Source organism: Pteronotus mesoamericanus, unplaced genomic scaffold (genome assembly GCF_021234165.1).
Source record: "Pteronotus mesoamericanus isolate MK-2021 breed Mesoamerican mustached bat unplaced genomic scaffold, CSHL_Meso_final contig_78, whole genome shotgun sequence".
NCBI lineage: Eukaryota > Metazoa > Chordata > Mammalia > Chiroptera > Mormoopidae > Pteronotus > Pteronotus mesoamericanus.
In genome coordinates, this window is record NW_026555258.1 from 2,415,942 (window position 1) to 2,440,719 (window position 24,778).

The window sequence follows — 24,778 nt, forward strand, 5'->3', positions numbered from 1 at the left end:
GAGGCCGTGGCCGCACCGCGCCACGCTCTGCCCACGCCGAGTTCAGCCTTGCCTCCTCGGCGCGCCCCAAGGTACTTTCTCTGTCCCGTCACGCTGTGTGGCGCAAGGCACGCCAAACACGTGTCTCCATTCCCCATGCTGGTCCTTGGCGCAATTGTTATATGTACTATAAACCTTACAATATGTTGTCATTTCTATTTGAAATAGCCAGTTATGTTTTTACCATTTTGAGTTGCTTTTAAATTTTAAATGCAACACAACCGACTCTTCTGGCTCTCCGGTTCTCCAAGTCCAAACACTTGCCCACAGTCACGTGCTCACCCCCACAGTCGAGATGCAGAACGGTGTCGTCAGCCTGAAGGCCCCCTCATCCGCCCCTTCTCAGCCCCTTCTTCCCCTCCTACCAACTCCTGCCCCTCGCTGATCTGGTTTCTGGTACGTAAATGAAGCCACAGGGTGTGCGGCCTTTTGAATAGGGAAGCATTTGAGGTCCACTCATGTTGTTGTGAGAATTCGTAGTTTATTCCTTTTATCGCCGGGTAGTATTCTGTTGTAGGGCTGTGCCACTGCTTACTTGCTAGTTAAAGGATACTTAGGTTGTTTCTAGCTTTTCGTACTCACGAATTAATCTGCTGCAAGCATCTGTGCGCGGGTCTTAGCGTGCCCTTCAGTTTTCATCCCCCTGGATAACCTAACCCGGGAGGGGGATGGCGGGTCATGGGGTGAGTGTCTATTTCACTGTAAGAATCAGCCATGCACAGGCGTTCCAGTTGACCCGCGTTCCTGCCGACACTTGGTTTTGTCTTTTTATTTTTAAGCCGTTTTCACGGCAGTGGTGTTCGTGGTGGTTTTGTCTTCTTGCCGGTGCCAGATGATGAACCTCTTCCATGTGTTTGCTGCTGTCGTGTACCTGCTCTGGCCAGTGGCCTCTTCAAGTCTTTGCCCTTTTGTAATTGGGTCATTTGAGTATTGACTCTTGTCGAGGATCAGGTATTCTGTGTATATCCCAGATCAAAGTCCTCCGTTGGATATGCAGTTTGTAAACATTTTCTCGCAGACTGGAGCTGTCTTTTTATCCTCTTAATAGTGTCTTTTATAGACATTTTAAAATTTTGATGAAGTTAAGTGATCGGTCGTTTTCTCTTGTAGCTCATGTTTTGGTGTTATATTTAGGTATTTACCTAACAAGATGACAGGGTTTCTCCTGTGTTCTCTTCTAGATGTTTTATGGCTTAGGTTTAGTCTACGGCTCATTTTGAGTTAGTATTTGTATAAGTTGTAAGGTGTATGGGTCAAGGTTCTGTTTTTTTAATGTGGATGTCCAATTTTCTTTTGAAGACATTAAAAATATAAAAAAAGAATACTTTTAAAATCATATACTTGTTCGGCATACTTTGCAGAGATTGGAGTCTCCATCTGGTATCACGTCCCTTCAGCTCAGAGAATTTCCTGGAGCGTTTCTAACCGTCGTAGTGATAGACCAGTACAGAATTCCGAAAAACGGTAGAAGAGGTGGTTGTATCACCTTTCAAGATAACCTGCCTGATTGAAGTATAATTTATGTTCAGTAAAATTAACCGTTTCCGTCATACAATTGTCTGCTCTGCTCTTGAAGGGCATTTTTGCTAGATACGGAATTCCTGCTTGACAGTTTTTACTGCTCAGTGCCTATCATTGGCTTGTCTTCTGGGTTGTATTTTTTTTCTCACAGGAAATTATAAGTCATTCTTCTCTGTTCCTCTGTTTGTCTGTCTGTCTTTTCAGGCTGTTCTAACTCCGGTTGGGATGTGACTCTGTAGTTTCACTTGTGCTTATTCTGCTGAGGTTTCGCTGGGCCTTTTGGACACAACATTCACACTGCTGTGTCTTCCAATAGCTTGGTGCCCGCACCCTGGGCTCCAGTTAAACCTGTTTTTGTCCCCGAGGCCACTGAGGCTGTGTTTGCTTTTTTTAAAAAATATTTTATTTATTTATTTTTAGAGAAAGGGGAAGAGAAGGGAGGGAGAAAGGGAGGGAAAGAAACATCAATATGCTGTTGGAGTTCACACACCCCCTGCTAGGGACCTGGCCCGCAACCCAGGCATGTGCCCTACGCTGGGAATTGAACCGGCGACCTTTTGGTTCAAAGGCCAGTGCTCAGGCCACTGAGCCACACCAGCCAGGGCTGTGTTCACTCAGTAATGTGCAGCCTGTCTCCCGTCCAGGCCTTAGGTTGAATAGTTTCTGTTTCTCTTCTTGATCACCGATTTTTCCTCCCTGCGAGTCCGTTTCGTTCTTATGTATCCTTTCCACTTCTCCCCATTGAGGCCCCATTTTCAGATTTTAAAAAAACCTCTGGTCATGTCTTGGAGCTGCAGGAAGCCTTTGCCCGCCAGTGCCGGCCTCTTGGTCACTTCTCGGTCTGCTGCTGACGGGCTTTTCTCCTCTTCGGCGCCTCGTGGGCCTTCACATGTCTGCTCGCCCTTTACTGGACACGGGGCACCGTGCCTGTCGCGTTGTCGTGCACCTGCAGCTCACGCTGCCCGAGCGCTCACAGTGGCGTCGCCTTGAACGCCCTTAACGAGCAGTGACGTTGAGTGCCTCTTCATGGTCCTGGCGCTGGGACAGCTCCTTGTGAACGAAGTGGCTGTTTTAGTCTCCTGTTCTACTTCTCCTGGGCACATGTCTGTCTTTTCATACTAACTGCTTTTTTAGATTTTACTTAAACATCAATGTGCGAGACATATTGATCTGTTGCCTCTTGCATGCCCCCTCCTGGGGACCTGACCTGCAACCCAGGCGCATGCCCTAGACTGGGGACCTGACCTGCAACCTTCCAGTTCACAAGCTGGCGCTCAGTACCCCGAGCCACCCCGCCCAGGGCTTTTCTTACAACTTTTTCAGGAGTTCTCTGTGCTCCAGATCGGCCTCTTGTCGGATGTGTGTCGTAAGCGTCTCCCCCACTCTGAAGCCTTCATTTTCTTAATGTAATTTTGATGTAGTCAACTTTATTGATTTTTTTTTTTCCTCTTTATCAGTAGCGGTTTTTATGTTTTGTTTAAGGAAGTCTTCCTTTGACTCAAGACCATGGGTGGTGTTCCTCTATCCATTTTTTTCATTGAATTTATGGAGGTGACACTTCCTCTGTGTATTCTTTTATTTTTATTTTTTTAAGAACACTTGGATGTGCCGTCATTTTAGATTTACGGAAAAGTTTCAAGTTAAGTGCAGAGAATCCTGTGTGCCTTTCACTCACCGGCAAGAGCTCGCCCCATTTATTTTATAATTTTTTTTCTCTATGTCGATGCATTTTCCCCCAACCGTTTGAGAGCAGGTGGTGTGCCCTGTACCCCGACAGGCTGCGCATTTCTCACAGACAAGGACATTCCCTTACGCAGACACAGCGCAGTGTTCGGCGCTCAGGACGTCCGATTCAGCTCGGCATCTGCTGTTACGTGGCACACAGGTCCCTGCTCAAATCCTCCAGGTGTCTTGGTGTCGTCCGCCCTAGCAATGTGTGTTTTGGACCCAGTATTGAATTTAGATTCCCACATTGCACTTCGGATCATTCTCTCTGATCCCTTTATTCGGGAACAGTCTCTCAGCTTCCATCCTGCGTGGCGCCATCCTTTCTGCAGAGCACGGCTCAGTTATTTTGTAGAACGTCCCTCTGTCCGGTCTGTCCGGTGTTGTCTTGTGATCGGACGCAGGTTATGCATTTCAGCTGGGATTCCACAGAAGTGACGCTGTGGGCTGCACAGTGTGTGCCGTATCAAGAGGCACACGATACCAGTTTGGCTCGATGTTGGTGATGCTGCCTTTGATCCTTTGGTGCAGGTGACCTCCGCCAGGTAAAGTTACTGTTTTCCCTCTGCGAAAAGCAGCTGCGTCACCAGCCTCCCCCATCAGCTAGTATTTATTGATCGACGACCCCTTCTGTGTTGATTAGTGAGCAGTCTTTTTTCTCATCCTCACCTGAGGCTGTGTTTTTATTGACTTCATTTTATGTTTTATTTTTTAATTTTAATTTAATTTTTAAATGGAAGGGTTTTTTAAAAAATTTTAATTGTTGGAGAGAGAGAGAGACATGTCAGTTTGTTGTTCCACTCATTTTTGCATTCCCTATTGCTTCTTGTATGTGCTATGACCGGGGATCAAACCCATGATCTTGGCGTATCAGGATGACGCGCTCACAACTGAGCTGTCTTGCCAGGGCCAATTCTTTTTATTTTTGATTCAAGAGAAAGAGGAAGGGGGAGAGGGGAGAAACGTCAACATGAGAGATACATTAATTGGTTGCTTCATGTACGCGCCCCGACCAGGGACTGAACCCACAACCCAGGCATGTGCCCTGACCTGGAATTGAACCCACAGTCTTTTGATTTATAGGGCGATTTCCAGCCACCTGAGCCACACCTGGCAAGGCTGTTAGTTGGCAGTCTTTTGTGGGGCAGTGCCTCCCCATATCCCTTCTGTATTTCATGCCTTCGTTTAGCTCTATTATTAGTGTCAGTATAGAGGTTTATATTCTTCCCCCACTCCCAAATAGATTGATTGATTGAGTGATTATTTATTTACTTATAGACAGAGAGGAAGGAAGGGAACGAGGGAGAGAAACCTCACTGTGGTTGCCTCTTGCGCGCCCCCGACTGGGGACCTGGCCTGCACCCAGGCGTGTGCCCTGACTGGGAATCGAACCGGCGACCCTTTGGTTCCCAGGCCGGCGCTCAGTCCACTGAGCCACGCCAGCCAGGGCTAGGGGTTTATATTCTAAAGTGTGTTTCATAGTCAGCAAAATAGTCCAGGCTCATCATACCTTCTGTTCCCCAGCCCTGGGGTCAGCTGCTTTGCCGTCTCGTGGGGCGTAGTGCGTAGAAGCCCAGGCTGCGGTGCGAGGTGTGCTTAGCGCTGTGGGTGTCATTCCTTAGCAGTCAGAGCAGAGGGTTCGTATGTTTAATAATTAGGAGGCCATGCCCTGGCTGGTGCGGCCCAGTGCGTTGAACATCCTCCTGCAAAGGGAACGGTCGCCGGTCCCATTCCCAGTCAGGGCACAGGCCTGGGTTGCGGGTCGGTCCCCGATCGGCGCACGTGAGAGAGACAGCTGGTCGGTGTCTCTCTCGCACATCAGTGTTTCTCTCCCTCCCTTCCTGTCTCTCTAAAAATAAATAAATAAAATCTTTAAAAATAATGCTAATCATGAATTCATTCTGAGACCAACAGTCTAAGGCGACACCCCCAGGTGCCTCCTTGTCTCCTGTCGCCCACTTCTGTCCTCTGACGGTCAAGACACCGGCTCCCGTTCTCTTATTTTAGGTGTTGACCTCTGTCGTCACCTGGACTTGATGTTCTGACGCGTGAGGTGGAGCTCAAAGTTCGCTTTTCCCCGTTAACTTTCCGGTTGCCCTGGCACTTTCTCTTAGAAAGTCACCTTTCCACGCTGCTCTGCACGTCCCTCGGGGTGACCGGGGTGTCTGTAACGTGTGTGGCTCTGCTTGGCAACCTCCGCTGACATGCCGGGGCACAGTGTCCTAAGGGCTGCGCAGTGGACGTCCCTCAGGGTTTGTCCCTCACAGCAGCCTGGCCTCGGCCACTGCTTGCACGGTCGCCGGCCTTTCAGAATTGATCTGTTGCATTCCACACAGTTCCGACGGCGTGACAGTGTGGATGAGTCCGGGCGGACCGAGAGCTCTGTAGGAGTGGGCGTGGTCCTCCACTTGTGTATGTCTTTTTCAGCTTTTCTCGGGAATGTTTTGTTTTTCAGCTTTTCTCGGGAATGTTTTGTAGCTCTCTGCCCATGTTTCGTTAAATTTATTTCTAGAAATTCCTCTCTTGTTTTGATCTATACGGTATTTAAATTTCTTTTTTCATTAGATGATTAAAAACCAAAATGGATTATATAAAAATCCTGGCCAGTAGATAAACTCACTCACTTTATTCTGATGGTTTCCCTGCGTAGTCTCCAGGATTTTCTCTGTATACAATCATGGCGTCTTGTGATGGCGATCATTCTTGTTCCTTTCTATTGTGAACGTTCTCACTCCCTTTGCTGCCTGGCTGTGCTGACCAGAACCCCCTTCCCCCGAGTTTGGACGAGATGGTTTCCTCCCACACTCGGGAGATGCGTTCTCCGTGCCGTCTGTAAGTGGGGTGTTTGCTGGAGGCTGCTTTTGTGAGGCACGTGAGCCCAGTCGGGAGTTCCCTTTCTTTTGCCAGGTTAGGAGTTTTTTCCATAGGTATGTAAGTATTGAATTTTAGCAAAAGCCTTTTCTCTAAATATTGAAATGGTCATAGTTTCCCTCTTCTACTCTTTTTTTTAAATCCTCACCCGAGGATATGTAGGTACTGATTTTTAGAGAAAGAGAAGGGGGGGGAGGAACATCAATGTGAGAGAGAAGCACTGATTGATTACCTCCCGCACACGCACTGACCAGGGATCGAACCCGTGACCTTTTAGGTACAAGGGGGCAATGTGCCTGCCGATGCACCCAGCCCACGCCCTCTTCTACTCTTAATGTTCTGAATGACACTGATTGTTTTTCGAATCAACAAAAAACAAAATAACCCTGGCATCCCTGGCATAGGTTCAGCCTCGATTTGTGTTGTCTCCTTTTGAGAGACCTCTGGATTCAACTTCCTCTCTTCTGTTTGTGTTTTCTTGCCCTTTTTCGTTGTCAGTCCTGAAGTGTGTAGCCCCCTGGGAGCAGGCAGAAAAGGCAGGCGGAAGACCCGGTGTCCAGCAGTGGCCACCAGACGTGAGCCCAGAGCTCCAGAGCCTTTGCAGACGCCGACCCCGGTCACTCCGAGCTCCAGCCTCGGAGCAGCAGACCTAGAAATGCCCCCAGGACGGCACACGCGGTGTGGGCGCCGGCGTGGACACTCCAAACCCACATGAGAGGATGCGGGAGCCCAGACCAGGGCCCGGGACGGCAGTGGGAGCCGAGGGTATTAGACCTGTGCAGGGAGGGCCTGGCCGCACGGGATGAGCCATTCGCTAACATTGTCCCTAGGATTTTTGCCACCGGCGTCAACAGGGGTATGTGCCCTCTGGTTTCCCTGTAAGGACATGTCTTGCGGTTGCTGTCAAGGCCATCTGGCCTCATCAAGTGAAGGGACAGTTATTTCGCTTTTTCTCAAAAGGGTCTAGGGGAGGCCCTGGCCGAGTGGCTCCGTGGATTGGAACGTCGTCCCGTACACCAAACGGTTGCAGGCTCGCTCCCAGGTCGAGGCGTGTGTGGGAGGCAACCTGTCGATGTCTCTCTCACATCAGTGTTTCTCTCTTTCTCTGTCTCCCTCCCTCTCTCTGTAAAATCAATAAACATTTTTAAAAATAAAAAAATAGCCCTGGCTGATGTGGCTCGGTGGATCGAGTATGGGCCTGCAAATCAGAGCCGCCGGTTCGATTCCCAGTGAGGGCACGGGCCTGGGGTGCGGGAGAGGAAGCCACGCGTTGATGTTTCTCTCTCTCTCCCTCCTGTCCCCTCTCTCTAAAAATAAACAGATAAAATCTTTCTTAAAAATATATATTAAAAAATTTTAAAAATACAGGGTCTGTAAGTTTGTGTAAGATGGTGCTGCTGCTGCTTAAATGCTTACAGTCAGCGCGGGGGCGGGGCACACCTCGGCCAGCACCGGTTTCTCTTCCCTCCCGGGTGGGTTTTAGGACGTGGTGGCTCTGCCGAAGCGCGTTGGCGCCATCCCGTTGTCCGATTTATTGGCCTGAGTTTCTTCCCAGTATCCGCAAGAGAGCTGGTGCTGTCCCTTGGAGGGAGCGGGACCCCGTGATGTCGGCAGGCCGGTCCCCTGGCCTGTCTGTGTGTGGCCCGAGAGCTCAGCACACTGTTTGTAAAGAGCTATTAAAGAAAAAAAAAAGCAAAAACAGATGAGGACGCGCAACAGAGGCTGATGTGCCAGAACAGCCCTCCAGGCTGACTGCACAGCCTTTACGGCGGAAGTGCCAGCCCTGGTCAGGCTCTGTTGTGTTCTGAATGTTGTGAATTTGCCCCTTTTCCCCCCTTTTTTTCTTCGTTGAGATTTGCTAGAGGTTTTCCATTGTCTTTTTTTTTTTTCAAAGAACCAACTCATGGATTGTTTTCCTCTCTTTTTTTCCAATCCTCACCTGAGGATATGTTTATAGATGAGGTTTTGTTTGTTTGTTTCTTGAGGTTTTTTTAGAGAGGGGCGGGGAGGGAAACATCGATGTGAGAAACACCCCTCGGTTGGCTGGGGATCGAGCCCGGGACCTTCCCCTGTGCCAGATGCAGCTCCCACCAACTGAGCCGCCCAGCCAGGGCTGTTTTTTTCTGTATGTGTTTAATTTCACTTTACCTCTTTTTTTTTTTTTTTAGTTTAATGTGCTCTTCTTTTCCTAGGTTTTTTGTTTTTTAAAGATTTTATTTATTTATTATTAGAGGGGGAAAGGAGGGAGAAAGAGTGGGAGAGATACATCGATCGGCTGCCTCTCACACGCCTTTAACTGGGGACCTGGCCCAGAACCCAGCCGTGTGTCCTGCCCGGGAACTGAACCAGCGGCCTTTTGGTTCACAGGCCAGCGCTCCATCCCCTGAGCAGCACCAGCCAGGGCTTTTCCTAGGTTGCGAGGCCCTGTAGATCCTTGATTTCTCGGCCTTTGGCAGCATTCGCGCGTGGGGCTGCCCAGCCCCCAGGCGGCACGACCGATTCTGTCCCTGTGTGCCCGTAAGTCAAGCTGTCGCTTTCATGCGGCTCACAGAATTTTCTCGCGCGTGGGCCGTTCCGTTGCGACCCTTGGGTTGCGCGCTGGTGCGTTGCTTCCTTCCCAAACACGTTTTGGATTTTCTGGCCATCTTTTTGCCATAATTTCCAAGTAGAATCCCCTGTGGTCCCAGAGCAGGCACACGCCACGCCCTCACTCTGAGGTTTGTCGGGACGCCCGACGCGGCGTGGCTCCGCCGCAGACGCTCCCGGCTCGCGGCCCGGGGCGGCGTGCTGCGGTCCTCCTCGGTCTGCCGCTGGGCCTGAGGTGCCCGCCGGGGGTGTTCGCCGCAGGCGGTCCTGTCTTCCTGGGGGATCGGCCCCCGGGTCGCCCTGAGACGCCTGCGGTACGACCTGGCACGTCGCCTCAGCCTTCCTCCCAGCTCTCTCCGCCCTGCGTTTAAGGCCGTTTCTTAGGGTTGTTTTTTATCCAGTCTTCACAAGCTTCCACGTTGAGGGGGAGGGTGTGGTCCGGTCCACCTCATCGCTGGTGTGTTGGGTTTTACCTTCCACCCCCTGAACGGCTTCCGTCCCTCTCATCTTGTCACTCCTGTTTTGTCCTGCCCGTTTCTTTTCCTGTTACCCGTTTGCGGACTGACCTCGAGGGGCTGGAGGTGCGGCAGGCGCCCCGACTCACGCTGCGCGGACGGCGGAGCCCCCGTCCCAGCCATGCTTCTCTGGCCCCAGCTGCGGTCCCTGTCCACTGTCCCTGTCCGCTGTCCCCGTGCACGTGGGCTCTACCAGTCCTTCCGGTGCTGTTTTCGACGCTGGGGTTGACTTCTCCGCACGTCCCTCTCGCCCGCGCTCAGCACCCCTCCCGCCTGCCCTCTTCTCTCGACCCTCGCCTCCTGCTTCGTGTCTGGCCAGTTCCGGGGTCCGGGGTCACCACGCACTCCCCTCTCCACCTGGAGCTTCCGTCCCATGTACTCCAGGGACTTCTATTCTGGTTTACGATTTTCTCCTTTTTTCCTCTCCTGAGTTACTTCCTGCGCATGAATCTTCCCATCCTCTGTTTAATCGTACTTCCAGGACTTCTGTTGAGTCCAGCCACTGGGAGGCGCCCTCACTCACAGAAACGGGCAGTCACGCACGGTGCGGGTCACCGAGGGCCCCGGTACCGTCTTCTGTCCGTTGACGTTTATCATGCGGTTCTGTTCTCTTGTATCCCCGGTAGCTTTGTGTCGCGTGCCAGACTCCTGTGCAAAGCTTTGGGAGCTCCGAGCAGGCTCCTCGTCTGCGGGCTGGGCAGCCCCCACTGGGCACAGTCCCTTCCGGGTCTCCGCTGGGGCGCTGCGGGGCGCCTCTTCCTTGGCAGCGTCTGTCTGTCTGGTTCTAGACGTAATTGCATTTAATTCCTCCGCAGCTTTTTCTTTTCTTTTTTTTTAAATTAAAGATTTTTGTCTATCTATTTTTAGAGAGAGGGGAAGGGAGGGAGAAAGAGGGAGGGGAAACATTGATGTGCGAGAGAAACATCTACCGGTTGCCTCTCGCACATCCCCAGCTGGGGACCTGGCCTACAACCCAGGCAGGTGCCCTGACTGGGAATCGAACCAGCGACGTTTCGTTTGTTTCAGTTCGCAGGCCAGCGCTCAGTTCACTGAGCCGCACCAGCCAGGGCTCCGCAACTTTTTCTGAAGCTCCTGCACGTGCTGCTTCATGGTCGACTAACAGCATCAAAGCAAAGTCAGGAAGATGCACCCAAGGCTGGTTCCTGGGCTGCGGCCCCGCCCGCTGCCAGGGGGCGCACCGTCCAGGCAGCTTCGGCGGTGGGGGGCGGGGAGGTCGCCCCCACGGTAGGCGGCGCTGGGTTCTGCATCCTGGGGTTTCACCTGCGTGCAGGATGGGCGTGCACTAGGTTTTACACAAACACTTCCCAGGGCCCACAGAGCCCCACTGTGTGTTCCTAGAGGCCAGTGTCTCCTGGCTGGGGGGACGGGGGCTGCGTGCCTCTCGAGAACAGCACTGGGTGAGCCTGAGGGACTCATGGAAGGACAGAGAGCGGAAAGGGGTAGCCGGGTGGCATGGGGAGCAGATGCCGGGGTCACCGGGGCAGGGCTGGGGGACTGGTTAGGGCACTAGCGGGGTCCCCCAGGGCCAGACTAGGGAGCAGGCGGAACAGCAGCAGAGCTCCCTGGGTCTGGGGGTGGCTGTGGCCAGGGCCGTGGGCGTGGCGGTGGCGGCGGCAGCTCGGAGGGGGACAGGCCGAGCTGGATGGGGCGACGCCCAGGGGGCGTTGCAGGTGTTCTGAGCTGTCTCCGAGGGGCCGGTCAGCAGGTCCCCGCAGCCCACAGTGCAGGCCGGCCCCAGCCACGGGCCCTCTGGGTGCTGTCTGGGACCTGATCGCTCTCCGCCCTGTGGTGTTCCCAGCATCTGTGCCTGTACCTTCCCAAGCGCAGGGACTCCAGACACCTGCTGTGTCCCTTTCTGTCTCAGCTCACGGGGGCCCAGGGTCGCTGGTGTTTGCACACAAGCCCTCGAGTTCTGTTCCCTCCATCATCCTCTTTTCTGCTGGGCTTTCCCTGCCAGACTGTGTTATTTCCTGCCCGACAGACTGTATTTCACTGCCTCTAAATGTATTTTGTCCTGTGTTTCAGTATCCATGGAACGGGGTGCGTCTTATGCTGGTGGTGCGTCACTTTTACCCTTGGTGGCGCTTGTTGTCCGACACCGCCGTGACCCTGTCTGTCCCTTCTGGGGGGGGCCTGAGTGCGTGGCAGGAGCTGCCCTGCTGTGTCCTAGGATGCGGACGGACACTTCTGTCAGCACAGACTTTCCGAGCTGCCGTCTGGTGGGCGCCGAGCTGGCAGCCACGGACGGCGAGGTCATCCCTGTCTGTGTGAGAGGCCGCCTGCAGCTGAGCGGAGGGGCCGGGGAAGGGCTGGGCGGCCGCTCTGAGCACAGGGTCGTGTGGCCTGAGCATTCACGAGACAGAGCAGCTCCGTCAGCCCCAGGCCTCCTCTGTGCTGTCCCACGGTCACCCACTCCCACCATGGGAGGACGGAGGCCTGTTCTTGGTGCTCGTAGTGATGTCCTCAGAGAACACCGTACAAAGGAGTCACCCCGCTTTCAGCCATTGGAGGTGGGTTCTTCACACGCGGCAGGGTAGGTCTGAGCTCATCAGAGTTGTTCGCTGGTAGTGGTTTTCTTCTTATACTGAGCTGGGACCCCTTGCCTGGGTGGCCCTCTGTTCGCCACCTGCTGCAGGACACTGGGGCTCTTCCCCGTGGGAGGCGCCTGTGGTCAGAGCTGATGCAGGCATTCTTGTACAGGGTGCTGTGGGGACAGTTTTCGTTTCTCGTTTTCTGGCGTAGATACCTGGAAGTGGAACTGCCTGGCCGCGTGCTAAGTGTAGGTCTAACTTTCTGAGAAACCACGCAGCCATTTCCCGGCGTGCCTCTGCGCCTCCGCTGTCCCCGGCTGGGCTGACAGCTCCGTCGCTCCGTGTCCTTGTCTGCACTTGCAGTGCTCAGGTTTCAGGCTTAGCCATTCTCAGGAGTCGAAGTGGCATCTCTCTGTGGCTGCCGAGGCGGAGGGCTTTCCGTGTGGCCGTTTGCCATCTGGGTTTTCTCCGTGGAGCGTCTGTCCGGTCTTTGGCCAGGTGTTGAAGCTGGGCTCCTTCTCTTCTGAGCGTCGAGAGCGCGCTGTGTCGTTTTGATACAAGTGCTTTAGCAGGCCCGCGATCGGCACGCCTTCCCTGCCGTCCACAGGTAGGCTTGTTTTTTTCCATCTTTCCCAGACAGTAGAGGTTCATTTTGGTAAAGTCTAGTTTATCAATTGTTTTATGGGTTGTGCCTTGGGGGTCACGTTTAAGCTGGTAGCTGAACCCGGGATCACAAAGATTCTCTTTTCTTCTAAAAGTTTTATAGTTTTGTGTCTTACTCGCATTGAGGTCAGCGGTCCCTTTCTGCTCGTTTTCGTAGGCGGTGCGAGGCTTAGGGAGACGGAGGGAGTTTCTGTGTGCATTTTGCCTGTGTATGACCAGCTACTCAGCACCGTGCGCAGAACAGACTGTGTCATCCCTCCACTGAGTGACATGTGCTCCTTTGTCACAGACCAGCCGAGCGTATTCGTGTGGGTCTATTTCTGGGCCACGAACGTTGCCTCCTGTTGCCTGTACATCCAATCAGGCTTAAAACCAGACAGCGTGAGTCAGCACTTTCCTTGCCACTTGGTTTTAAGGTGTATTTTTGTGTATCCCTCCAAACTAGAGGGTCATAGCCTTACTCTGCCGTTTTAACAAACAGCATAGATGCGGGGGCGGGGGGGCCGTCACCTTCTCTGTCCCTGCCCAGGCTCCGCTCACGCTGGGGGGCCGCGAGAGTCGCGGCTGCCTGTGCTGTCTGGGAGGTGCCACGCGGGCGGTTCCCCAGGGCCACGCTGTGCCTCCGGGGGCCTCTGAGAGGACAGCACCCTGGGGCCAGGCCCCAGCGTGTGCTGCTGAGAAGGTCCGTGACTCTTCGGGTTCTGAGTCAGGGGCCTACGGGAGGCTGAGAAAGTTCAGGGGCGGAGGGAACGTGGCCCCCCTGGCCCGCGTCACGCGTTCATGCATCCTTAAATTTTTAAACACAGTGTTTCCACACCCGCAACAGCGGCCGTCTCCGCCGTGTCTCGGGGCGCAGCTCAGCGGCGTTGGGGACATTCACGCTGTTGTGCCGTCGCCACCATCCTCCCCGGGACTGTCCTTCTTCCCACACGGAACCTCTGTCCCCATGAAACACCGCTCCCCGCTGCCCAGCCCGGCCCCACCGCAGTCTCCCTGTCTCTGGAGCTCTGCCTCCTGCAGGGACCGCGTGTGAGGGGGACCACACAGGACGGTCCTTCTGTGCCTGGCTCATCGCGCTCAGAGCGCCGTCCTCAGGCCCTGCTTTGCCGGCCGCGTTCATACAGGGCCACAGTGTCACCGCGGCAGGACCTGAGGCACCTGGGGACCCATCTGGGCCCTCCTTTAGGACACCCACGTATCCCATGACGACACATGTGTTTTCTCGGGCGGGTGGGACCTGCCTGCCTGCTCGCCCGGGAGCCTGCGGCCCATCTGCCGGATTAGCCCTTGTTCGGTGAGAGCCCTTGACTGTGGCTTGCCTTCCCACGTCACGGGCGATGACTCACTTCCCAGCACAAGGGCTCCTGGCCTCTCCCGCGCTTTCTCCACATTTCACGGGCCACACGCCTGGAGCCCATGGCCCGGAAACCAGGTGGCTGCTGGTTCAGCGGGGCCGTTGATGGGGAAGGTCGCGGCCCTGCCTTGGCAGCGGGGCCTGGGAAGGCAGGAGGCCACCGGAAGACCTAGATGTCACCTGCAGAGTCTCTGCTGGTGGCGATGCTCCTGCCCTCCTGCGGCTTCCCTCCAGCCTTGCTGTCAGGCCTGAGTGACCTCCCAGAGGCCACGAGAGACATGCCAGCGGCCCTGTCACAGTGCCCCAGGCACAAGCATTCCAGGTTTCCAGAACTGAGATGTAACTCGGGCTCCTTCTGTCCCCTGAAGCTGGAGCCCGGGCAGGGGCCAGGGCGCAGGGAGGAATTCGGGGCACCTTTCCAGAGGCGCCCCCTCGGGTTTGGGTATTTTTAGCTGGCGCGTGCCCAGCAGGAAGAGCAGGCGCTCCTCCTGTTCTGGATCTGACGGTCTTGGGCTCTGGGGGAGCGGGGCTGGGGCCGGGGGGTGCCGTGCGGGGCACAGACAACGTGTGCTGTTTGGAGAAAGCGCAGGACAAGGAGCGAGAGCACTCTGAGCGCTGGCGCCAGGCTGCCGCCCGCCCGCCCCGCCCATCCGCCAGGGATCACTGGGCGCTGCAGGGAGGGGCGGGCGGGTGGGAATCTTGTCTTAAAATGTCACCAGGTTTTTTCCTGTGCCCCGCCTCCCACAGAAAGTCCTCCCTGGTGATTTGGGGTGGGGAGATTCTCCAGTGCTCTGTGCTGATGCCCACCTGCCCCCCACTGAGGCCCCCCTGCATGTCTGGTGGGAAATGCCACCCACCACACAAGGGCCCCTTCCGACTCCCCGGTCCGTGCAGGTGGGGGTCTGCCGACCGGGGAAAACTCCCTCCTCCCCCCAGGAATGGGGCCGCAGCCAGGCTGAAGGCGCAGCGGCCCGGCCCTCGACGCAAGCAGGCTGGCAGGTGCCTCCCTGCAAAGGGCCAAGCCACAGGGTGGGGGTTCGAGGCAACTGCAGACCTGAGGGTGGCTGGGCCCGCTCCCCCCGGGGCTGGCCTGCTCAGGGCTCCTTGACTGCCCCCACCCTCCTGTCCCGCAGTGGTTTGTTGGGAGCATTCACAGACACTGCATCTGGCTCTCCTGCTGGCAAACACGGGTGGCCTCGGGGAAGCGCCAGCTCACACAGGGCTGTGCCCCCACAAGGAGGCCCTCCCTGAGCCCTCGCTGTCGCCTGACCGGTGGGCCTCTGCCCGGGGGATGCCTCCTAGGAGCCTCCGGGGCCTCCGTGGGGATGCCTCACCTGCCTGCCTCCCTCTCGCTTGTTTATGCTGGTCCTGCAGGAGGCGGGCCTCCGCCAGGCCTGGGGGGCAGGGAGGGAGCTCCTGTACCCTGTTCCTACCCACGGCCGCCCTCGGGGACGCTGACTGGCCGGTACTATGCCCACAGTGCAAGAGAAGCCAGAGCCGGTGCCGCTGGAGAGCCGCTCCTGCGTCCTCATCCGCCGCGACCTCGTCGCCCTGCCCGCCAGCCTCATCAGCCAGATCGGGTACCGCTGCCACCCCAAGCTCTACTCGGAGGGGGATCCCGGCGAGAAGCTGGAGCTGGTGGCAGGTGAGGCCCGCGCCGCCGGCCCTGGTGTGCAGAGACGCCTTCTGGTTATTTTTTCTGCCAATCTGTGAACAATGTGCTCATCACCAATCAGTCAAGAAAAAGATAGAACATCTATTTCCTCTAATTTCCTTTTAGAAGAATGTGTCATTAAGAGGCGTTATTCAATTGAATTAATTTAGCATTTTAATTGAATCCCCTGGGCGGGTCTCGCTCCTGATTGGTGGGGGGCGGCAGCCTCGGTTGCCTTTCCATTTAGGATTTAGGTCTCAGAGGAAACCAAGTCCTAGCCGTGCCCCCGGCCCCACGTGCTCCATGGCTCCATGGCCGCATCCCGGGGCTGGGGGGCGGGGGCGCCCTGGGGTTCGGAGCGGCAGCTCACGGGGACGGGCTCGGCTGTAAAAGAAATAGCACGACTGAGTCAGAAGCCCATGAGGGCCGGTGCCTTTGACAGAAATACCGATCTCCTCCGTGGGAGCCGTGACTAGATTGGGAGGCTGTTCAAGGGGACCATGCGCGTCGATGGTGCTGTCCCCTCGCGGGTAGACACGGAGCCCTCTCCTGCCGTCCCCTTCGCCAGGGGTCCCACACTCGGGCTGGCCGGGAGCAGGGCATCTTCTGCAGCTGCCAGGTCCCCAGCGACGCCTGTATGTCGGTGGGTGGGAGGGGTCGGGGGCGAGGACTGGCTGCCTACCCTGACCCAGCCCCCGCCGGACGTCAGGTTGTCCGGCCCCACGGTCCCCGTCCGCCACAAGGGGCCCGCAGGTGACCGGCTCTGCTGTTGAGTTTGAGGCTCTGCAGACAGGATGTGAGGCCTTCGGGGACGCCCGGTGGGTCGTGGCTGGGGGCCGTCACACAGCATTGACCTGCAGGGGGTCTCCACGCGGGACTGGCCGGCGGCCTCTCCCACGGGCTGCTGGCGGCTCCCCTGGAGACCCGGCTCGTAGGGAAGCGTGGTTAAGCTGGGGGGGTCCCTGTGTCCCGCAGCCTGGGGTCCCATGGGCAGAGCAGGCCTTGTATGGTCCTTCGCCCTCTCCTGCCTGCGGAGGGGGAGGGGGCCCTGCCTCGTCCCCTTTTCCCAACAGGGAGGTCAGGCACGCGTCCTGTGATACTCGGGCCACAGTCCTCTGAGCCCCCGGTGGGCCCCACCTGCCATTGTCTCAGTCCTTTGTTCCCAGCCTGGGGGGCTGGCGGGGCCCTCACCCAGAGGAGGTCCATGCAGGGACGGGGGGAGCCCCACCCCGACCTCCGTGACCCACTCCCCACCACTGCATCTGGGAAGGAGCCGTGGGGCAGGACCGCCCAGACCTCGGCCGAGCCAGGGACTTCCCTCGAGGCCGGAAGGGTAGTTTGGGGACAGCCCTTGAGCAGGCCCCCACGCTGCCTCCCCCAGTGACGAGGCCTCAGCGCCCCAAGACGAGCCTGCAGTCATGCTCCGCGCCTGCTGCGGGGCCCAGGCCGGGTGGGGGCCAGCCTGGGGGCCGGCTGGCGGGGCCCTGCCTCACTGTGTGTCTGCTGGCCACAGGCTCCGGCGTCTACATCACGCGTGGCCAGCTGATGAACTGCCACCTGTGCGCGGGGGTGAAGCACAAGGTGCTGCTGCGCAGGCTCCTCGCTACCTTCTTCGACAGGTAGGCCCCTCGGCTGCCCCGGAGCTTCAGGCGCCTTCTTAAGCCCCAGCCGTCAGCCCCTCAAGGCCCCTGCCTTCCAGATATCACACGCCATGGGGGTCCGGGGAGGGTGGGGCTCTCGGGCATTTCCAGGGGGCTTGGGAACCTCTCAACCAACTGAAGAGCCCCCCTCCCGCAACCAGGGTGGGTCAGGCAGCCCCTCCCTCTTTGGGGCTGTCCTCTCCCCCATCCACCAGAGGGCGTCGGGCCTGCAGTCCCACTGCACCCAGCCCTGGGGATGGGGGAGCCCTGGGGATGGGGGAGCCCTGGGGATGAGCCCCAGTCCACAGCGGAGGCCAGGTGTCCCCCCACATGCGGGCTTCTGGCTCCTCCGTCCAGCCCGCGGGCGGGGGAGCCCATTCCCATGGTCACTGGCGGCCGAGGCCTCACCCCGCCTCCCCGCCACCCCTCCGGCAGGAACACGCTGGCCAACAGCTGCGGCACAGGCATCCGGTCGTCCACCAGTGACCCGAGCCGCAAGCCACTGGACAGCCGAGTCCTCAACGCTGTGAAACGTAAGGGGCCCGGGTCTCCCGGGTGGGTCTGGAGGAGCCCCGGGGACTCGGCCGGGGCGCTGGAGGGGGGTGGCCTGTTCCCCGGCGCCAGGCTGGGCTGTGGGTCAGGGGAGGGGAAAGAGCAGCTCCCAGAAGCCAGGTCTCGAGGTGGGAACGTTCTTGGTAGGTTTCCAAGCGTGATGAATTCAGCTGCGAAACTATTTTAATACGTGAAATAGATCTAATTTTCCTTTTTGAACAAAACCCTTTATTTACATTTGAAAGTTATTTTGAGCCTTTGCCATCTGCTCGGCGGCTTCGGCCTCCCACTCCTGGGTGCGCGGGGGTGGAGCCCGGCCACTGCGGTGGCAGACGCCACCCCGTCCCGCACCCCCGGTCTCAGGAGTAGCGGCCACGGCTGGTGCCCGGCATGGGCCCCCCTGGCCAAGTTCCTGTCCTCCCGTAGCCGTGGACACACCGTATGCTTAAAAAGCATACCTTCTTCTAGAGAAAACGGGGGCCTTTGCAGTCGGTAAAGTGTGGCGTGCCGGCCAGGCTTCCCGGAAGCTAAGATGCGGGCAGGGGTGACGCTGCCCGCGGCTGGACTCACGGTGCAGGGCCTGCCCGGCACGCCTGCCTCCGGGGTCCTTGTTCTTGGAGAGCCGGGTCTTGTGCTCCTGGGGCAGGAAGGAGGACAGGGGCTTATTATGATCGACGACAATGGGCATGACACAGCTGCCCATATCCCCCCAGCTCGGGGCTGCCTCCCGCCTCCCGCCTCGTCCAGCCTGTGGGCGGACGCACCGGCTCTGCCCTGACGCCCCCTCCGGCCATCGAACGGATTTCTGACCAGGCCCTGGATCCTGGGCAGTGGGGTGCAGGGAGTGGGCCTCCCACGGCCACGAAGCCAGCTGGTGGTCAGACGCTGGAGCCGCAGCCTCAGCCCCAGGGCTCTGTTTTCTCTCCTCCCTGAACGTTCAGCCAGAGGCTGTCCCAGGGCTGGGCGTGGCCTGCGGGGCTGAGCAGCAAGAAGGGCGACTACTGGCCCTTAGGCCGGGGCCCGGAGAGCTCTAGGGGGCCAGTGGGGAGCAGGGCCCATCCACCGTCCCCAACAGCCCAGGAGTGGCCAGTCTGACCCAGGGGCCTGTCCAGGGCGTCGCGGCTCGGGGACTGCCTGGGAGGCGGAGGGTCAGCAGCCAGCGAGGCCTGTGGGCACAGTCCCCCTCACGCCCTCCTCGCCTGTCCTTCCAGTGTACTGCCAGAACTTCGCACCCAGCTTCAAGGAGAGCGAGATGAATGTGATCGCCGCAGACATGTGCACCAACGCCCGCCGCGTCCGGAAGCGCTGGCTGCCCAAGATCAAGTCCATGCTGCCCGAGGGCGTGGAGATGTACCGCACGGTCATGGGCTCCTCAGCCGCCAGTGTGCCCCTCGACCCTGAGTTCCCGCCCGCCACGGCGCAGGTGTTCGACCAGCGCCTGTACGCCGAGCGGCGGGCGGACGCGGCCGCCATCGTGGCCCTGAGAACTGACGCCGTGAATGTCGACCTGGGCACCCCCGCCAACCCCGCCTTCGAAGCTGGCGAGGAGGCGGAAGGGGCCGGCTCCGTCATCCAGGAGGTGGCGGCGCCCGAGCCGCTGCCCCCCGCCGGCCAGAGCCCCCCGCAGCCCTTCGAGCAGGGGAGCGGCAGCTCCAGCCGGCCCCAGACGCCTGCAGCCCGGAGACCCGAGGGCCCCTACGCGGGGACCTTGTAGAGGGCCGGCCGAGCGCACCAGGGACCGGTACTAGCTGCTTGCATGCGTTACTAATACAGACAAATGTGATCAAGCCACTTACCTACTGAACTGCTGTTGCCTGAAAAAAATGTGATTTTTATTCTGCTTGTATTTAAAATTTATGAAGGAAACATGCATTCGTGACACTGTAAACAATTAGACCACTGGCTGCCGAGTTGCGGGAAAGGCCTCAGGGCCCTTCTCATGCTCGAGGTCAGTCTCCAAGTGTAGCTCCCCCTTCTCAGGGAGGGGACGGGAGGCCGCCGAGCCCCGGCCCTGCCCGCGCCTCCCCCCTTCCTGCCCCTCTGCCATGACGAAGCCAGGGGCCTGTGGCTTGGGGACCCTTGTCCTTACCCATGAGGAACCCCCCGCCGCTCCGGGGCCACGGCCAGGGCTGGGCCCCCAGGGGCCAAATTCTTTTGTTTTTTTCCTTCCTCTTGAGATCCGGGGTCAGGCCTGCCGGGTCCGGGGGGGGGGGGGGCGGTGTGAGTGTGCAAACGAGCGTATGCGGGACCGTGCGCGGCGGGCAGTGCGGCGAGCAGCGAGGGGTCTTGCTGTCCCTGCGAGAGAACGGGCCCCCAGCAGTGCCTGTCCTCCGGCCTCGCCGCGCCGGGGTGCCCCCGGGCCCCTCTGGCTCTCGCCTGGCGCCCCTTCTCCCCCGCCCGCCCCCACCCCACCCCCGTCCCAGGGGGCGGGGCCGCTACCCGGGGGCCCTGCCCTCCGCCTTGTTGGGATTATGTTTGTTTGTTCATTTGTTTTCATCTGAATTCAGATGTATTTCATACATGGTTTGGAAACTTTCAGACCCAAAAGAGCAAAAAATTAGGGAGGACTGGGTGTCCCTGCCTCCGACCCGCTATGGGCTGAGGGCAGGGCACCTGTGTACCATGTTCCCCACCCCAGGCCAGGTTTTACTCACCCTCTGTTGGGGGCAGGGTGTCCCTAGAAGCATAGTCAGAATGAGTGATGAGGTGGAGGCCCCTCGGGGGCCAGCGTGGAGGGGGCTGGGCTGGGCTGGGGCTCGGGCTCTCCTGTCTCTGACCCTCAAGGTGCGCCCCTCTGAGGCTGCAGGTGTGCCGAGGCACAGAGGTTCTGGAAGGCACGGTCGGGGGGAGCAGTGAGGAAGGGCCCATAGAAATTGCTGGCTTGTTTGAGGCTGGAATGTTCCTTTCAACGTTTGGCAGCTGGTTCTGGGCTGGAGGGTGGAGCGTGGGTTGTCTGAAGTGCTCCTGCAGCCGCTCACCCAGGGGCGCCGCGTCCCTGGCCGAGGGCGGCCTGCCTCCCCGGTCCCAGGCAGCCCTGATGTGGCCAGGGGCACCCCCTCCGTTCCCAGGCTGGAAGGGATCTCCTGCTCGGTGCCTCTGTCCTAGTGCTCTGTTCCTCCGCCTGTGTGTGCTCCCCGGGCTGGGCAGGCAGGGCTGCCTGGGGCGGGGAGGGGTAAGCGCGCTCCCACTCACTCCTGCCGCCGCTGCCCTCCCCGCGGGAAGGGGCTGCGCACGGCCTCCCGGCCCCCTCCAGCCGGGGTAGATGTGTGCCTGGCCTCCAGAAAGATCCGACAGCTTCCGGAAAGGGGGGCGGGGACCCTGGGTGGGCACGTGGGAGCTAATCCCAGCCGCGCTCCCATTTGTCCCCACCCGAGTGCAGGGTGGTCCGGGCCCCGTGGTCCTGTGTCTAAAGAGGCTGGGGCCCGGGCTGGGGCTGCGAGCTGGCAGCCTGGCCCAGAGGCGGGGCCCTGCCTCTTCCGCCCAGCCAGGGCCCCCGGTCCAACAGCCCACGAGGGACCAGAACTGAGTCGTCCTAAAATTGGGAGGAGGCCATGCCCTCTGGCATCCTCTGGTGGCCTCAGGGCAGGGGAGATGACGGTGGGTGAGGGTGACCCCCACCTACCCCCCCATCTGGAGTTTCCTTTATCTGCTCCCCCCACCCAGATTTGCACTTTAATTTGACCATCCGTGGGGACCCTCAGGAGACAGGCCCACCCGTCCTGGCTGTGGACTGAAGGGCTCGCTCTGTCTCCCTCTCTCTCCTCCACTCCAAAGTGGGCACGGCCCCCCACGCGGGGCCAGGACAGGGAGGGGCGCCGCTGGCCCGGCGGAGGAGGCGGCGGCCGCACAGAGAAGGCCTGACCGCGGTGCAGGCCAGCACAATGTCCCGTGACCTCTGCCCCTTAGTTGTTTATAATCGCCGTCTGTTCTGTTGTTCTGGGTAAGGAAGGCAAAGCTCTAGGGGAACTTTAGTCATTAAATGTGAATGGGTTCTGAGCTCTCCCGGGCCCCGGCGGGCCGGGCCGAGCGTTTTGCACTAATGTGTCCCGCGGTGGACGTGGGTCCGGAGCGTGTGCGGACGGGCGTGGCTGATGATTGTATGTGCCGGGGCGTCCCTCCGAGGCCCCGACGTTCCGCGGGGCGGGCGGCGGCGGCCTGGCTCGGGGGCCTTCCAGAGTGCCTTAGCATCTTTTGATCATTTTTTCCAAGGAAAACCAATTACGAACACCGGACCCTCCCCCTCCTCTGTTTACAAGACGACTAATCCCTGTCCTGTCAGCGTGACCCTGACCCCAGACCCTGTAGATGGAGAGATGAGCCACTCAGTATTTATGAGATGTGTGCACCTTTATCCCTAAGCTTGACTATTAGCAATATGCATATACTACATAGAGTCTATATAGAGCTAAGACATAGCGGCGCCTTGTCGAGGAGGAGAGAAGGGACCGATGGCGTGGAGCTGATGTGGCGCTGGCCTGGGCTCCGGCCGCCGCCCCACCCTCCTGCAGGAGGCGGCTGGGAGGGAGTGCAAAAGGTCCCACGGAAGGGACCCGAGAAGTGACAGATACTGTGAGCTCAGGCGGGCCCGCCCGCCTGGCCGGCGTGCCTGGGTACTTGAATTCTGTCTTGTTTTCTGCACTGTGTCTGGCCTCGCCCAGAGTTCTCTGTGGTCACTTAACTTTGCATTGGATTCGATTGTCTTACCTTGCCCTGGCGGTGGACACGGCGGTGGACACGGCGGTGGACGAGAGGCAGCGGGGAGAGGCCTCGGGCGGGAGCCTGCAGCCCTTCGCGGCATCCCAGTGGGCCGGTCTGGGCGGGGGCCGTCCGTGCTGTTTGTGTTCAGAGGCCGACGAAGGCAGAGGCGGGCGACTGTGCGGGGACTGTGACGTGCCCGGCCCTGACCTGTCCCCTGGCGCGGCCCGTGCGGCCAGCACCCCCTCCCCGACCACCGGTTACCGCTCAGATCTCCCTGTGGGTGGGTCCTTTTTGTGGAAATATCTTGCTGCAGTCGCAAAAGGCCAGTTACCCACTGACCAGCCGAGAACGCCGGGGAAGCCTGCCTGCCTCTGCTGGCAGGAGCCCTCTGCGGGACCGCGGGCCCCCGCTGCTGTGGGCCATAGCTGCCGTTCTGGAACCCGGCTGCCGCCGCGACTGTCATCCCGGGGCTGGCCCGCCGGCTCCGTGCGCCCCCGCCGCAGACCGAGGCCGGCAGGGCTTGGCGCAAGGTGTTTCTAACATGGCATAGGTGTTGGTTTTTTGTTTGTTTGTTTGTTTGTTTGTTGCGTTTCTTTGACAAAAAATGAAAAGGAAGATTATGCAGAATCTAAAGCATTCAGATTGGACAACCTGCTTGAATTTTCTGATCGATCGCTTCGTTGTTAGCGTTTTGCACATGACTGTAATTTTTATGTCAACAGAAGCCAAAACTTGCAATACTATTTTTAGCAGACAAAAAAAAAAGAACTAAATATAAAAATGTATAAATATTTTTGACTTGAACACTTGGACGGCACTGGGTGCAAACAGACCGTTCATCCTCTGGACGGGTGTTTGGGAAAAAAGACTTTTCAAAGGAGACGGTTGTTGTGAAGTCTGGTGAAGGGGTAGGTAGTACTGTAACTCATGACTGTTAAAAACAAATAAATAAAATACATAAACCGTTCCTGTGCTGTATAAAGGTTGGTTTCACATGCCACTGCGTTTGATTTCAGCCACAGAAGATGCTAGCTTTTTTTTTTTTTTCTTTTAAATAAAGGAGGAGGAAACCTTTGTTCTTGCTGCGCCTCAGTCGCTGGGCTGCTACGCAGTAGAGTCGAGACTGTCGCTTCTTAGCCACAGCTGACGCTGTGTTAATAACTCAACCTACAGAAACGTCGCCAGCGGCCATGGAACAGGGCTCCTGGCATGCTCAGAGCCGCTTCGTGAGGTGGAAATCCGTTATGGACAGACAAAAGGACCTGATCGTTCATTGTAAAGCGCTTTGTAAAGTTCACATTTACAGAATAATAAAGTCAGTTCAAACCCAAGTGAACCTGCGCTTTGCTTGGACAGTAGGGCAGAGGGAGGGGGAGGCCAGGGAGTGGGGGTGGGCTGTTAGGGGTAGAGGGCCAATTGTCCTGGGATGGCCCCAGGACCCAGGAGCCCCAGTAGGGGACGAAGCCACCCACAAGCTCCCGCTGTCCACACCCGGCCCGTTCACCCTCCGTCCGGCAATGTCTCACTAGGGAAGAGGGTGGCGGGGCAGCACGTCCTGGCGGCCTTGGGCCTGGGTGAGACCCTCTCCTTTTTTTTTTTTATTTTCTGCAAACTAGGAAAGCCATCTCACCTGCCTGCCACCCACCAGGTGTGCAGAAGCCGCCTTCCTCTGCCCCAACCCCCTGCAGTACCAGGCCTGCCCCCGGGTGGACGGATAGGGGATTGCAAGCGGGTGGAGCAGGTTGCCTGGCCCACTGGGAGCCTCCCTGGCCAGGCCATGGGCCCATCTCCCAATTGTCCCTGAAAGTGTCACTCCCGGGGGCCAGGGTTCTTGGGTCAGGCCTGGTAACTGTCTCCGCCCTTCCTCAGGCTCCATTCGCAGCATTGGCTCTGCCCCAGCCAGGACTTGCGTGCTCGCTTGTTTCTCAGGCGGGGGTGACCTGGGACCCCGCCCCCCCCCCGCCCCAGCTCCCCAGAGTTCACTCAGCCCCCGAGAGGCCCTCCCCTCAGGCCGCAGGCGCCGGGCAAGCGGGGTTCCCAGGTCAGCCACCTGGGTCGGTGGAGACACCCCGCCTCTGGGCCGAGGACCCAGAGGCCTGTGCCATGTCGGGGTGGGGGGGGTAGTGAGGATGGCCTTGGCTGGAACCCAGACGGCCTGCTGGGTTCCTCCGGCGCGGCTGCCCGGCCCCCTCTCTTGGGGGAGGGGGTCCAGCAGTGGAGGGGACATCTGCCAGCCTGTGCTCTGTGCCCTCGGTCCGTCCTTCCACGGCTGCCTGCCCTTGCAGCCTCCCACAGAAAGTGGCCGAGGCATCAGAACGTCTCCTCAGAGCCCCGCCGCCCCACCCCCACCCCTTTGTCCTGCCCTGGGAGGAGGGTGCCCAGTCAGCAGGACCCGGAGGCCCGGCCCA

The 24,778-nt window shown here is 58.4% G+C and overlaps 2 protein-coding genes across 5 annotated transcripts in view; both read left to right on the forward strand.

Annotated features, from left to right (window-relative positions):
- NACC2 (NACC family member 2) overlaps positions 1-19,841 on the forward strand; it is a 60,467-nt gene extending 40,626 nt beyond the window's left edge. For all 4 annotated transcript variants that reach the window (XM_054584811.1, XM_054584810.1, XM_054584813.1 and 1 more), the window contains 4 exons: positions 15,307-15,471; positions 16,994-17,099; positions 17,556-17,653; positions 18,884-19,841. In XM_054584811.1, coding sequence (XP_054440786.1) covers positions 15,307-15,471; positions 16,994-17,099; positions 17,556-17,653; positions 18,884-19,386 — 872 coding nt within the window. In that variant the 3' untranslated portion in view covers positions 19,387-19,841. The remainder of the gene's footprint in view (positions 1-15,306; positions 15,472-16,993; positions 17,100-17,555; positions 17,654-18,883) is intronic.
- A 1,974-nt stretch (positions 19,842-21,815) lies between these two features.
- Positions 21,816-24,778, forward strand: part of UBAC1 (UBA domain containing 1) — a 42,062-nt gene continuing 39,099 nt past the window's right edge. The window contains exon 1 of the mRNA XM_054584164.1: positions 21,816-21,827. The gene's annotated coding sequence lies outside the window, so the exon portion shown is untranslated. The remainder of the gene's footprint in view (positions 21,828-24,778) is intronic.